Source organism: Stenella coeruleoalba (genome assembly GCF_951394435.1).
Source record: "Stenella coeruleoalba genome assembly, chromosome: 6".
Classification (NCBI taxonomy): Eukaryota; Metazoa; Chordata; class Mammalia; order Artiodactyla; family Delphinidae; genus Stenella; species Stenella coeruleoalba.
In genome coordinates, this window is record NC_137151.1 from 101,198,498 (window position 1) to 101,213,778 (window position 15,281).

At 39.7% G+C, this 15,281-nt stretch overlaps 1 protein-coding gene across 5 annotated transcripts in view; it reads left to right on the top strand.

Annotated features, from left to right (window-relative positions):
• Positions 1-15,281, top strand: part of UNC80 (unc-80 homolog, NALCN channel complex subunit) — a 239,222-nt gene that overhangs the window by 37,391 nt on the left and 186,550 nt on the right. For 4 of the 5 annotated variants that reach the window (XM_079924681.1, XM_079924684.1, XM_079924682.1 and 1 more), the window contains exons 8-14: positions 1,557-1,818; positions 2,795-2,929; positions 5,323-5,539; positions 6,501-6,641; positions 7,607-7,875; positions 9,195-9,554; positions 14,719-14,865. In XM_079924681.1, coding sequence (XP_079780807.1) covers positions 1,557-1,818; positions 2,795-2,929; positions 5,323-5,539; positions 6,501-6,641; positions 7,607-7,875; positions 9,195-9,554; positions 14,719-14,865 — 1,531 coding nt within the window. The remainder of the gene's footprint in view (positions 1-1,556; positions 1,819-2,794; positions 2,930-5,322; positions 5,540-6,500; positions 6,642-7,606; positions 7,876-9,194; positions 9,555-14,718; positions 14,866-15,281) is intronic. The other variant, XM_079924685.1, reaches the window with a different exon arrangement.

A 15,281-nucleotide genomic window follows, 5' to 3' on the forward strand; every position in this document is an offset into this window, starting at 1 on the left:
ACTTATGTGGTTGAATTGTAACTTATACTTAGTTTGCTACTTCCATTAAAATATTCAAGAATATTAGACTACAAGATAGCATCAACGGTCACAACCATCGTGTACATAGACAGTCACCCCTCCACATGCCAGACAATGCTAATGAGAGTAGAGAGGAGAAAGGGCATCACGTGCTTTGGTAAGGGAGTAGAAAGGCTATGAAAATGATTCACAGGGCACCAGACCTCGTCGGGGTTTGTATATCTGAACTTTTTACTGCACTCACAGTAAGAAATATTTTTTACTCATGACTCACGGCAAGTATGTAAAGTGAAACAGAAGTATCACCAACCATACAAATCCTTACTCCATTTGTTGCATTTTGATAGTTTTTATTCTAGTTAACATTTTAATAATAGTCATATCCTTTTGAATTAATTTCCTGAACCAGTAATGAGTCATAACCTCCAATTCAAAAAATATGTGCCTAGTAAATTAAGGAGAACCTTTCCTTCTCACTCTCAGTGGCTGCATTTTTCTTTTTTTCTTTTTTTTTTTCTGAAGCTCTTCACGTGGGGGTGGCACCATTTGCTACTTGATAGCAGGGTATAAAAGTTTCTCTTTTGCATCATTTAATTCAGGAAGAAATTATGCTGGGGGTTAATTTCAGATTTTAGATTTAAGATTCCATCTTTGGATTCCAGAAGTTCTAAGTTTATAATTTGTCATGTATTGTCTATCATTCTCACCAGACCATACGTTCCTCAAGGTGAGGAAGTTGAACTTACCTTCATATCCCCTAAGATACCCGAGATGCTGAGCAATTGCTTAAAACTAATTTGTAGTGCAATTAAGTTGAACATTAAATAATGAATATATCATGTGTGTAAACTGAATAATAGAATTCCAGAATTCTGAGATTTTTTAAAAAATTACTTTTGCTGTCTTATATGGATATGACTTTAGAATTTTCAGAATGATTTCATTTTCCTCAGAGTATAACTTCTGTTCGTTTAGTACTTTGCAGTTTGCTTGGCTCCTTTACATAATATTATCAAACTGAAAATATCCCAGTGAAGTACACAAATATTATGTCCATTTCTATCAAGGTACAAGTCAACCTGATAGCTTAGCATAAAAGAAACATCATGATCTGAACCTCATCTGTTTTTATAGATCTCATCAGTGCCCACCACCCAAATTACTCACCAATTATACCAACTGCATGATTCTCCCCCACCGACTTAAAACTCATGATTTTTTAAAAACTCCGTGCCTTCGTAGGCATTGTTCCCTCTGACTGAAATGCTGATCCACTCTCCTGACCCATCCTCAACTTTGCCTGTATAATTGCTACCTATCCTTCAAAACTCTCTCAAATGTCTCTACTTCTAGGTAGTATCTAGCAAAAGCAAAATGAGTGAGACCAGTTAGGAGGACAGTAGAGTAAATCAGACAAGAGATAAGTGAATGAATAAATGACCAAATGAGAAAAGCAGAGCTATAAGCTACATTGTGCCTCCCCTTGGAATGTATGACTGCCAGGATAATCATGTTCTTTCTGCCGTTGGGAACAGGGTCTCTCTCATGATTCCTCCATGCCAAAGGTCCCGCTATGCCACCTACTTTGACGTTGCTGTTCTTCGCTGCCTACTCCAGCCCCATTGGTCTGAGGAGGGCACTCAGTGGTCTCTGATGTACTATCTGCAAAGGCTGAGACACATGTTGGAAGAGAAGCCACAAAAGCCCACAGAGCCGGATATTCCTCTCCTGCCCAGACCCAGAAGTAGCTCCATGGTGGCGGCAGCTCCCTCACTAGTGAACACACACAAAACCCAAGTAAGAGAAACTTGGTCCATTATCATTTGAACCAACAACTTCAGCCATAACAGATTCTTTGTTTCTTCTGTGCATCCAGCTCTTATTTATCCCAGTGCTGACTGTTGGATTGGTGGGTTACTCTGATGCTATTTTCCATCTTTTATTGCTGGACCCTTTTGCCGTTCTTTAGCATTTAATTGGCCATTCAAAGAGGTGCTATCTAAATGCCTCTTACACACAGTTATCTAGAGTAAGCCTCTGTTGATCCAGGATAATGGAAAATGGATCCTCTGGTTAATCAAAGTGCTGGTCAATTGAGAGTTTTCACATATAAGTGTCAATTGATGATATTATAAAATGCATGACACTAGCACTTTACTGAACGTGATTTGACCTCCTTTTGCATAGCTCAACATTTTCCAGTGCCTCAATGTCGTCATTAGCAATTTCATTTTTTGATATATAGTCTCGCTCTTTATTATAGATGTTTGGAGGAGTAAACTGAATGTGTACTGATGACATCCCCCTGAAAATCACTTTTTGATAAATGAAAGTCCTAATACCAGCTTGAATGCTTGTTCTTTTCATCCTTTTCATCAATACCACATATTGAATATGTAGAGAAAAGTACGATTCACCGTGTGTTCCAGTTGTCTGGGCTTACTTAAATGTGATTTGGCTGCGTCTAAAAGACGTCTGCGTATTCTGAAAATAAACAGGAGCAATATCAGAATGAAAAGGAAATATGCTCTGTTTTAGTAATAGATGATTCTGCCCAAAGTGAATATCTCCTCTGGTGAATCATTAAATGTAAAAATACTTTTTTTTTTTAATAGAAAGAGAAAAAGAGATACCTGTCCCCTCCTTATTTTCTTAGCTTTCCTAAATCTGGAACTTTGTAGTCTCACTGTTGAAACTCCAAACAGAAGTTACAATTAATATGAAATATATCTCTAAGTCCTTGATCATTAATCTACCTTTATTGTCTACTAAGGATCTCACCATGAAGTGTAATGAAGAGGAAAAATCTCTCAGCTCTGAGGCTTTTTCCAGAGTTTCATTGACCAACCTACGTAGGTCTGCAGTCCCGGATCTTTCTTCAGACCTTGGCATGAACATTTTTAAGAAGGTGAGTAGAACCATTTATGTTCTTTGCATTTTGGTAATAAAAAAAAAAATACACAGTGGAGCATGAGGTGCTTCTGATCATGCTGCAGAGTTGGGTGGGATGGGGAAGGACTTCAGAACAGAGGTCCACTCCCAATTATAGCACTGGCTGGCAGCATGACCTTGGGCAGCATGACCTTGGGCAAGTCCCTCCTGTGCATGAGTACTTCCCATTCTACATGTCATGTGGGGTTGTTACAGAATTCAATCCTGATGATGTGTGTAAAGTGCTTTTAGTCGTGTGGTTATGGACAAGGTTGTAGTAGCAGTAATGGTAACTGACATTTGTATGGCTCATTCTCATTTTACCTAGCACTTTATATAAATAATTCTCATTTAATCCAATGAGATTTTTTTCCCCTAAGGTCTGTTTTGTTGTTTTCTTTTTAATTTATTTATTATTTATTTATTTATTTTTGGCTATGTTGGGTCTTTGTTGCTGCGCGCGGGCTTTCTCTAGTCGTGGTGAGCGGGGGCTACTCTTCGTTGCAGTGAGCAGGCTTCTCATTGTGGTGGCTTCTCTTGTTGTGGAGCACAGGCTCTAGGTGCACGGGCTTCAGTAGTTGTGGCACACAGGCTCAGTAGTTGTGGCTCACGGGCTCTAGAGTGCAGGCTCAGTAGTTGAGGTGCACGGGCTTAGTTGCTCCGCAGCATGTGGGATCTTCCCGGACCAGGGCTCGAACCCGTGTCCCCTGCATTGGCAGGCGGATTCTTAAGCACTGTACCACCAGGGAAGTCCTCCAATGAGATTTTTATTCTCCACAATTTACACCTAAGAAACTGGGTCTTACTGCAGTTCTTAAAGTGTTGGGATCATCATGGAACATTTATTCTTGAAATCATCTCTGTTTTAAAGGCAATGGACAAACCAAGTTTGTTGATGAAGTAGTAAATCCTTATAACTGATCCCTAGGTTTATGACCATCACTTCTCTTTGTGAATGACAGTGTAGGTTTCCATTCAATAAACATTTATTGAACATCCATAAGAAGCTAGAACCCTAAAGGTGGGAAATTAAAGGTGGAGTCTTTGTGCAAATAAACTGACTTGGGAGTCAGTTGACTGGGGTTCAAATTCCAACCCTACCACTTTCTACCTATGCGATACTGGCAAAATGATATTGGTTTCTTCATCTATAAATGGGTACATAATATACTTACCTCAAAAGGTTATGAGGATTGAGATAATGCATGTAAAGTCTTTATTGTGCCTGGTACTCAGCAAGTACTCAATAAATGTTAATTATTATTCTCAAAAAAAATATGAAATGAAATGAGACTTTATGTAGTTTTTGAAAGGTTGAGTCCAAACTCAAAACTAGGTCTTCTAACTAAGTAATTCATGCTCTTATGAATCCACACTTCACCTCTCTATTTTATAAGTGAATGGAGCTAATCAAATAGAAAATAATACATGTAGAATAATATATGTGATGGCTTATTTTTCTCTTTTGCAAAATGACTGGTTTATGTCAATGAATAACACAGAATTAACAACCTATCTATGAACTCAGAGTGTTGCCACACAAGCAGTGCTCTGCCTTCATTGATGATGTAGTAATAAGCAATGGCTGTAGTTTTTCTAAAAATGTCAATCAGTGGGGGCAAAAGAGGTTTTCCATACTGGCTGCACATGAGAATCTGCAGAACTTAAAAAAATTCAAGTGCCCAGGCCTGACCCCACACCTATTAAGTCACAATTGCTGAAGGTTAGGCCCAGACGTCGATATATTTTAAAAGATTTCCAAGCAATAAACTCTTAGTTATACTGGACCTTGAACTTATTTGACTGGTAGGAGTAATAGAGTTGCCTCTCCTTATGGGCAGAGGCGCACATATGAAGTTGTTTGGTTGAAACAATGTATCTCAGTCTGGAGAAATGGAACAGAAAAAGACTGGCTGATCCAAGTGATGGCTCAGGGATCCTATACTCTAATCCAGGGCTTCTCAAGTTTTACCAAGCATCAGAATCACCTACAGGGCTTATGAAAACACATTGCTGGTTTCCCCTTTTTGGTCTCTGATCCGGTATGTCTGGGGTTGAACCTGAAAATCTGCATTTCTGACAGTTTCCCAGACACTGATGCTGCTGGTCTAGGAACTACACTTTGAGAAGCACTCCTCAAACCCAACCCAGCAAAAGAAAAAAAAACCCAGGAAATACATTATCTTTTCCTTAGTTTCTTTCACTCTTTTGACACATTGTAGAAATTTCTTCCATCTCTATTGGATGCCATTCAGTGACTTTCCAGGTCTCCTTTTCCTGTATTTTACCCCAGGTCATGGAGCCCTTTGGGAAGCAAACTGTAACCTTGCCTTTGCCCTGTGCCTGACCCTTCACATCTCATTTCTGTAGTTCAAGAGCCGCAAAGAAGACAGAGAGAGAAAAGGTTCCATCCCATTCCACCACGCGGGGAAGAGGCGGCCTCGGAGAATGGGAGTGCCATTCCTGCTGCACGAGGACCACCTGGATGTGTCCCCCACCTGCAGCGCATTCTCCTTCGGAAGTTTCTCCGGGCTTGGAGAAGACAGGCGAGGCATGGAAAAAGGAAGCTGGCAAACCACCATTTTAGGTGACCACAAAGACCTTCCAAAGTAGGGCAGAGCTTCAGTGACCTGTTTAGAAATCTGGATCTAGGGCTCCCAGGGAAATGTGGATCTTTCTTGAACAGTTTAGTCAAGGAATTTGGGCCCAAATACAGGCTCCCCAGGACCAAAATAATGCTGTGTCTTCATAGCCAAAGAAATGCAGATAATTGAATTATGCAGCAATCCTGTTTAATTAGACAGGTCATAGCCCTATTTCTTAGATCATTCTATAGTTCAATGATTTTATTTTATTGAAGTATAGTTGATATACAATATTGTGTTTCTTCTGTACAGCAAAGTGACTCAGATATATATAGATATATAGATATTCTTTTTCATATTCTTTTCCATTACGATTTGTCACAGGATATTGACTGTAGTTTCCTGTGCTGTACAGTAGGATGTTCTTTATCCATCCTATATATAATAGTTTGCCTCTGCTCATCCCCAATTCCCATTCCTTCTCTCCCCTCCTCCACCCCCTCCACCTTGGCAACCGCAAGTTTTCTATATTAGATCATTCTTGATGTGGACACATGGCCTTAGAGGGTTCTGTGCATTAACTTTCATTGTGAATCCAAAGGCAGACTTCCCTTTAACTCAGATATTAAAATAGGAAGATGTAACGAAAAGAAAAAGGAGCTTTTTTTTTTTTTTATCTTTCTGGATGTCATATTACGAAGCCCAGCTTAAAAGCAAGAGCTGACAGCTAGCGGGGGCCGAACAGATGGTTTCTGACATTTGGCTTAGATTGGGGCTGACCTTATCACAGGCAGCGTCATCAATCATCTCGACCCTGAATGTTCCCAAGGCAGGCTAGTCGGCTGTGCCTCACATACTGCCTAATATCCCCTCACTATCACTGCTGTCCTTTGGACAGACAGAATCTTGGCAGAGAATCTTTCAGATTTTCAAACCCTCTTGTGGTGCTCTTGTCCATCTCAGGGAAATTTACCCGGCGGGGCAGCTCGGACGCGGCCACTGAGATGGAGAGCCTGAGCGGCAGGCACTCCCACTCTCATCACACGTTGGTGGGCGACCTGCCGGACCACTCCAACAGCCATGGGGAAAACACCGTCAAGGAAGGTGGGTTGGAGGCGGCCGCTGCAGGTGGGCGTCCAGGTTCCGTTTCCTGTTTTTATTCCATGTTCCATTTTCATTGTAATCTGGCTCCGTGTGCTTTTTTGAAAAATTGCATTCGTGTATTATATTGCTTGATAATTTACTTGTGAGCCATTCTTAAAATTTCCTCAGTAGCAAGAGCTATTGGATAGCACACTATGAACACCATGCCTCTCAGGGAAAGCAAGGGCAAGCCATTCATGGTTGTTTTCAAAAGAGCATAGACCTACAGAGCTTGGAGAAACTTGAGGGCATCTGTGATGTCCCTCTGAAGGGCTTGTCCACTTTCTGTGGGAGGAAAGTCCCTGCCTTCCAAGACCACCTATTCCCTTTCCAGACAGCCGCTATTTTGTGCTTTCTGTGGAGCAAATGTGTGTCTCTGGATGGGATCCAAGATGGGGGTTTCTTATTCTGTGCTCTTAACCTATGAGCATAAATTTAGTCCCTCTTTTCCCTGGGCTGTAGTTCAAGTATTTGATGACATCTGTTAGTTACCACCACAAATCTATGTTCCATTATTCTTAAGCAAAGGTGAAAAAGAATATTTCTTGTTTGCTGTTACCTAAATATACTAGATAAAACCAAATATTTTAACAGCTATTTACTTGTGGGGAATACTTCAACCAAACTAGTTTAACTATACCAATAGGGTCTGTCATCTAACAGTGAGTAAAATGCACCTGTTAGACAAAAAATTCTAGCCTGGGTCTCAAGGAAGCCAGTTAAGAATTCACATTTTCTATAGCCTTCATTGTTTATCAGATATTACATGACTTAACATCATGGGAGTTGAGAATAGCTTTGAGACTATTAGTCAAATATCTGCTAATGCTGTGATCGTGGTCATGATTTAAATAGTAGTATAACTGTCTAACATGATGTTGTAGGTTAATATGGGGAAAACTAAGACATTGCTTTCCTTTTTTTAGTGCGATCCCAGATCTCCACTATCACAGTTGCAACCTTCAATACCACATTGGCGTCATTTAACGTAGGCTATGCAGACTTTTTCAGTGAGCATATGAGGAAGCTCTGCAACCAGGTGCCTATACCTGAGATGCCACATGAACCCCTGGCATGTGCAAACCTGCCTCGAAGCCTCACAGACTCCTGCATAAACTACAGCTACTTGGAAGACACAGAACATATTGATGGGACCAATAACTTTGTCCACAAGAATGGCATGCTTGATCTTTCTGTAAGGAGCAAGAATTTTTCTTACTGAAGCTTGAAAGATATTGAATCTTTGGCCCAGTTTTGACAATGTTGAATAAAATGTGCATATAAATTCTTAGAAATGTTGAGCCTTTAAACGAAAAATCTACCCTTTAAAAAAAATATTTATTTATTTGGTTGTGCTGGGTCTTAGTTGTGGCAGGCAGGCTCCTTAGTTGCGGCTCGCCAGCTCCTTAGTTGAGGCACATGGCCTCCTTAGTTTTGGCATACACGTGGGATCTAGTTCCCTGACTAGTATCGAACACCGGCCCCCTGCATTGGGAGTGTGGAGTCTTAACCACTGTGCCACAAGGGAAGTCCCTGAAAAAGCTACCCTTTTTAAAAAAATTTCACAAGTGTATCACCCATCTTAGATGCACCTTTTCTTTTCTTTTTTTCTTAAGCATTACATTAGATTTGATCTGATCTCAGGATAATTTTATAATCGAAAAACATTAATGAATCCTGAATACACACAGTAAATGTGTGTGTATGCGTGCACGCGCACACCAAGTCCTTCTTTCCTAGAATGGAAATAAAAAATTCTCAGTTTGTTTCCTTTTGTTATATAAGCAGCATGACTATAAACCACCCATAGAGCAGGAGAAAATGAACAGAAGTCCATTAAAACATTTAAACCTGCATTCTCAAGAATGCCTGTCTTAATTATGGTTATTAGCAAATGAAAGGGTTGTTATATTTTACAAATATATGTCACACAATTTTTTAATTTCACATTAGGGAACCTGTGTCAGCAAATAATTTAAAATTTTAAAATCAATATAAGGACATAATTTAAACATGCAAATATTTTGCTTTTAAAATTGAATGTAGATAATGATACAATTGCGAATGTGCAAATGTTCCTCTATTACGTGCATAAGGAAACCATTTCCCTTCACCCATTATTGGTAGAAAGCATTATTGGCAGGGAATTAAAACACTTTGATTTTAAAAATCAGTTGAACAAGTTTCCATTTGGGCAAATAATTACTCTCCCATTAATTCATTATGTTTTGCTATCTCCATTAACTGTCTATATTATGGCAAGTCTTAGAGTCCTTAAGTGATATAACACACTTATACATTTTTAATTCCTTGGGTGATTTGTACTCTATATTAAGCACATACACAAGGTCCCAATGCAGCTTAATAAGATCATCTGAAAATTACCTGAATTATTTATGCTTAAGTGCATAGAACAGCCTAAAGGAAATGTATTAAATGGAATAACCAAATCTATTTAGGAAGAGGTAATTCAAGTAACTTAATCACTCTCAGTTTACTTTTGTCTTCCCCCAGGTGGTTCTGAAGGCTGTTTATCTTGTCCTTAACCATGACATCAGTTCTCGCATCTGCGATGTGGCACTGAACATCGTGGAATGCTTGCTTCAACTTGGTGTGGTGCCCTGTGTAGAAAAGAACAGAAAGAAGAGTGAAAACAAGGAGAATGTGACTGTGGAAAAAAGACCAAGTGAGGGAACGTTCCAGTTCAAAGGAGTATCTGGAAGTTCCACCTCTGGATTTGGGGGCCCTTCAGTTAGTGGAGCTGGAGATGGAGGAGGAGAAGAAGGAAGAGGTGGTAATGGAGGAGATGGAGGAGGTGACGGAGGTGGAGGTGGAGGAGGCCCCCATGAGAAGAATGATAAGAACCAAGAGAAGGTATGACTGGACCACATTTTGTGTCCTCTTGAAATGTTGTTCCTGATTTCTTTCCAATTCTTTCTTGCCAGCAATTTATTGACTCAGAATAGCAACTAGTCACTAGAGCATGAAAGTGGTGAGTCTAGAAATCTCTTCATTAGGTTCTCGGCAGGTATTAGTAAAAACAGTTACGTGAAATTGTATCCTACATTCAAAAGCCATTGCCATCCAAGCAGTGTTAGAACGAATTCCCTGGTCATGTTAATTCTGCAAGAGAATATCTCAGATACACTACATTGCCATAATTCTCAGTCTGCCAACAACAGTCCCTCTCTCAAAACTTTCAGGGTCTGACCTAATGGAGTGGCATTCTAGTCTTCTTAGGCGGTCAAAACAAAATGCAATAGATTGGGTGACTTAAACTACAGAAATTTATTTCTCACAGTTCTGGACGCTGAGAAGTCCAAGATCAAGGTGCCAGCAAGGTAGATTTCATTCTGAAGCATCTTCTCTTGGCTTGTAGGTGGCTGCCATTTTGCTATGTGCTCCCATGACATCTTTTTTCTATGTGCATGCAGAGAAAGAGAGAGCAAGCTCTCCAGTGTCTCTTCTTATAAGGGCACTAATCCTATTGTACCAGGACTCCACTCTCATGACCTCATTTAACCCTAAAATTTACTTCCCAAAGGCTACATCTCCAAATGCCATCACCCTGGGGGGTTAGGGCTTCAACATATGAATTTGGGGGAGATGCAAACATTTAGTCCATCATAAGCAGTATAATTTTCCTGAAAAAAGTTAAATAAAGTTCTTTCTCTTGATTTAAGGAACACATTTTTAGGTAGCCTGCTTCAATCACAGGTAAAGGGAAAGAAAGGGAAAATTTTTGTTTAGTTAGTTGCTTTGCTGGTGTTGGTTTGGAAGACTAGCCTTGGTTCTCTTATGTATCAGTGTGTCACTTCCAGCTGTCTTTAGCTTTCTTATTACTGATTGTTCCTGAATTTAATTCCCTTTGACTTGACAACACCTGATTTATGATCTCAGTGCTTAAAGTCATTAATTAGTTTTCTCTTTTAATTTGAATTTTAAATAAGAACTACTATAGCTTAAACCCATATAATTTATGCTGATTTCAATTTGGGGTTTTAGTTGGAAAATGCTATTAAGGAATTGAAATCAACAAGAGATTTGAATCTCCAACAGGTGACAATCTACACATCAGGCCAAGTGTTTAGAAGTACAAGATTTCACTGTACAGAGTTCTACCACCAACATATTATCTAGAATATAAATTGTTATTTTCTTGTAGGCTATCAGGTTTTTACATTTGAATAAGTGTTTCAGTGCTCTTTCCTCTTTTATATTTTTTTCTCCATCTCTTTCCAGTCCTACCCGATGCATGTTTAATGTGCATTTAATCATCTCTGTTTCTTCCCTGATTGTCTACTCTTATTTTTCCCAATATTTGTGGACTCTGATCTAATTATTTCTGCCCCAATATTCTTAGGTTCCTGAACCTAAGCTTTTCTTTAGGATTTCTTCTCCTGCCTCAATCATGTATATGTTTTCCGATTCTAATAGAATCTTCTGGTACTTAAGGTCCCCAACTTCTTACTTTCCCAAACATCACTGAAGACAATCCAAGGTTCCTCAGATCTCACTGTAGATGAAAATTATCTAAATGATGATATAGATCACAAGGGATTTGATATTGAATGCTAAGATCTAAGGAATTATTCAATCAACAGTTATGTAGGAATTAGCAAACAAATACAAGTTATAAGGACCAAATTTATAAACACAGCAAACAGTGAGATTCTTAAATTTTCAATTTTTTTACCTGTCAATTTAGGTGGCCACTCAAAGAGAGAATAGTGCTATGTTATTATGTCATAATATTCAGGGGAAAATAGAAAAAAATTAAAGTTGTGAAATTTTGATAAGCTCTTATCAGTAAAGCTTAGATATTCCCTAAATTGATGAGGACTTTGTTATGTTTATGAGGATCTCTGAAGTTCATTATTAGAATTTTGTTTCTGTTTTGTTTTTGTTTTTAGTTCAAAAATTTCACCCAAGTAGTGGGGATTTCTTTTGGTTTTGTTTTTTTAATATTTATTTGGTTGCACCAGGTCTTAGTTGTGGCAAGCATGCTCCTTAGTTGCAGCTCCCGGGCTCCTTAGTTGCGGCACGTGGACTCCTTAGTTGTGGCATACAAACTCTTAGTTGTGGCATGCATGTGGAATCTAGTTCCCCAACCAGGGATCGAACCCAAGCCCCCTTCATTGGGAGTACGGAGTCTTATCCACGGCGCTACCAGGGAAGTCCCCAAAGTAGTGTTTTCATCTACTTTCATATTAAAGAACTGCAAGTCTCTTACCTATTTAAAATCTAGCTATCATACTAGAAACTTGATAATATAAATGCTACTTGATAATATAAATGCTACTTGATAATATAAATGCTACTTTAACCAAATCAGGATGGGATTTTACGGAGTCAGATAATGTGTTCTCCAAAACAGCCACCAAAGATACAAATGTTTTTTAGTCAGTTCTAAAGAATAATATTCTTTGTAATACAGAGAATTTATAAAATCATACCTGACCGTAGGTCAGATGCGTTGTACTTGGGAGTCACACAGGTCTGTTCTGCCTCTATCCCATCTGTTATTTTCAGTGGAATCAGGAGGTTTATCTAATTTTGCAACCTAGTAATGCCAGGAGCATGCGGGAATTGATTAATTCAGAAAGGAAGATCTAATTTCTATTTCTATATTTGCCACTAACTGGTACTGAGAGCTTGAAATGTTATTTAATATCTGTCCTGATTTCTGCCTGTAGCTGGATACAACTTTCTGAATGTCTTCTGCTAGAGGAGCCAAAATCGCAAGGACATCTGAAGGTCCAAAGAAATACAAATAGATATTTACAAAAAGCTTTTGGAGCTAGGAATTTGCTTTAAAGGAACATATGATATCAATAGTTTTTAAATGTATGTAAGTCAATCTTCCAAATCAGCCGTTACCCAGGGTGACCTTTGGCTGTGCAGGCTGTGTACTCCACAAGGGCTCTCGCCTAAGGAGTCCAGACAGGACTGAAATCCAGTCTGAGCTCTGCTCACCAAGCTGTTTACCCAAGGGCTGCAACTACCGAGAGGATTCACCTTTTTCTAGTTCATCCACCGAGAGGAGTGCCTTTTCTAATTTGCGCAATGGTGTCCCCAGTAGATAGCAGTGCCCCACACCTAGAAATAATAATTAACACTGGTTTTGCTATTATTACATGCCTTCCATGTTTTACCTCACAAACTGTGAAATACATATTTTTATGATTCTTATTTTGTAGGGCACAGAGTGGTTAAGTAGCTTGCCCAAGGTTATGGAGCTAAGATTTGAATTTAAAACATTTCTGAATTTGGTATGTATGTATGTACGCATGTATAAATAAATAAATGTATGTATCTGTGTGTGTGTACGTTTGAGTCTTCCATTTACAAGCATCTGAGCTGTAGAGTTCGCAAGAAACAGACTCAGACAAGGAGATATGCACACAGGAGATTTCCTGGGGTGTCTGCTCAGGATCAACGTCTGTGGGGTGTAAAAGAAGCAGGATGGGGGCAGAGAGAGAAGTTGAATTGCAGTGTAGTTGTAACAGAGACTTCAGCCCATCACACAGGGAGCTCCAGAGATGGGATGGCTCTTCAAGGTAATCCCCGGGTGAAGTAAGGGAGCCCGCTTTATTCCACACACCTCCCCACACACACTCTTTATGCTTTTGACCAGCCATTGGAGGCAGACTGCTTCCAGGAGGAGAGCATAACCTGGATCAAGGCAGGTCTCTTTAGCTAAGGGCAATGCCTGGAGAGGGACTCACCTGAGAGCTATCATCCATCAATACTCCCAGCGGCTCAGAGAATGAATGTTCAGTTCTGAAGGGGGCATCTCTGGAGTCCAGCACCACATCCAGTACATGAGCATTTGGTTAGAAAAAAAAGGACCAATTATATAACATTAGGGGAGCAGAGAGCCTACCCCATCACATAATGAACAGCACATGATGTCTAGATAACCCCCATCCCTTTCACACCCTCCCTGCTTTTGAGTATACTTTCTATGTGGATGGCCCCAAAGTTTATGTATCACCCTGAGCATATGAAGATGGAAAAGGCCTTCGCAATTTACAGAGCAATTCTTATTCATTATTTCATTTGTTTGGCACAGTAAGCTGATGAAGTAGGAAGGGAAGCTATCAGGAGCCTCGATTCACAGGTGAGAAAACTAAAGCACAGAGAGATTAGTTCATTTACCTACCGTCATACGCAATTAAGGAACGGGAGCGGGACTCTCAGGTCCGCAGTGGCTGTGCTGACAGCAGAAAGTAGCTAGAAGGACTGAGGAATGTTGGAGCTTCCTGAAGGTAATGGCACTCCCACGCTGGGATCTGCATCATTCCTTAGCAACAGTTTCCTTATGCTTCTTTGGAAATAATTCAAGAAAGTTCATTTTTCTGGAAGCTATGTTCTTCACCAAGAGCAAGGATTAAATGAGTCAAGAGAGAGGATGATAACACTTCTCACAGTTCACTTCGGGAGGGCTTCCGATTTAGCCTCAAAGAACCATGCTGAATATTTACAGTTTTTTTTACATATTCTCTCTTTGCTTGTGCATGAATATTACAATATAACGAAAGTATAAAATTAGAAAAGTCCTTTGAAAATGTCAGAAATTGCCACATGATTTCACAGTTTCAGACTTTGATCAGTTCCAGAAATTTAGCAATAATCCTTGCTTCGTGATATTAACAGAAGCTGCTGATGAGGGTACCTTCTGGAAAATCTACTTGCTTTCATCACTGATAGTCCACACTGTCTCTCTCTAGACAGTTATTCTGATAGTCTAATGAGGATACGAAAGCATGTCTTCTAATAAAGAGGTCTGCATTCATATCCTGTAGCACTAGAGGGTGTTCAAAATGCATAAACATTTTCTTTCTCGTAAGTCCGTTCTAGAGTTTTGAAAAGCTAGCTTGCCTGTTGAGCCCTTGACAATTCTGTTTCCCAAATTGCAGGGGCTTGCTGCAAAACATAGAAACTTGGTTTAATAATAAAATAGAGTCTTAGCACCAAAAGAATCCTAGTGACTAAATGAACCAAATCTTCTTTCTTTTTCGTTCATGGGTACTAGGATGAAAGTACGCCTGTCAGCAACCATAGGCTTGCTCTAACCATGCTCATCAAAATAGTGAAGTCTCTGGGATGTGCCTATGGTTGCGGAGAAGGACACCGAGGGCTCTCTGGGGATCGTCTGAGACACCAGGTATTCCGGGAGAATGTAAGAGAACTAAAGTAGATTCCATTTCCTCTTCTTCTTCCCTCCCTCCAAATTAGGCATGAGTCCTTTGACAATGAGGGTCAGTGTTCCCTGAAGAATACTGTATTTTGTAAGGGTAATTAATGCTGTCTTAAGGTGGGAGGATTCCCACAAGATATCTCAAAGACATCTAAAACCCAGGCTTAGGAAAGTTTAATTGGGAAAACCACTTCTGCCTCCAGCCTGGGCAGGCCAACTCCCAACTGGTAAAAGAGTGTATAATTGGAACATGTGAATTCGAGTTTGAAAGAACGTTGCAAAAATGAATACATTTAGCAAGCTTCTGATAGTCCGTGGCAAATAACTTTTTATCACCTGCCTGGGCACTATGGAATCATACGTTATATTAGAAAAAGGGATCAAAGTTTAGGACTTGG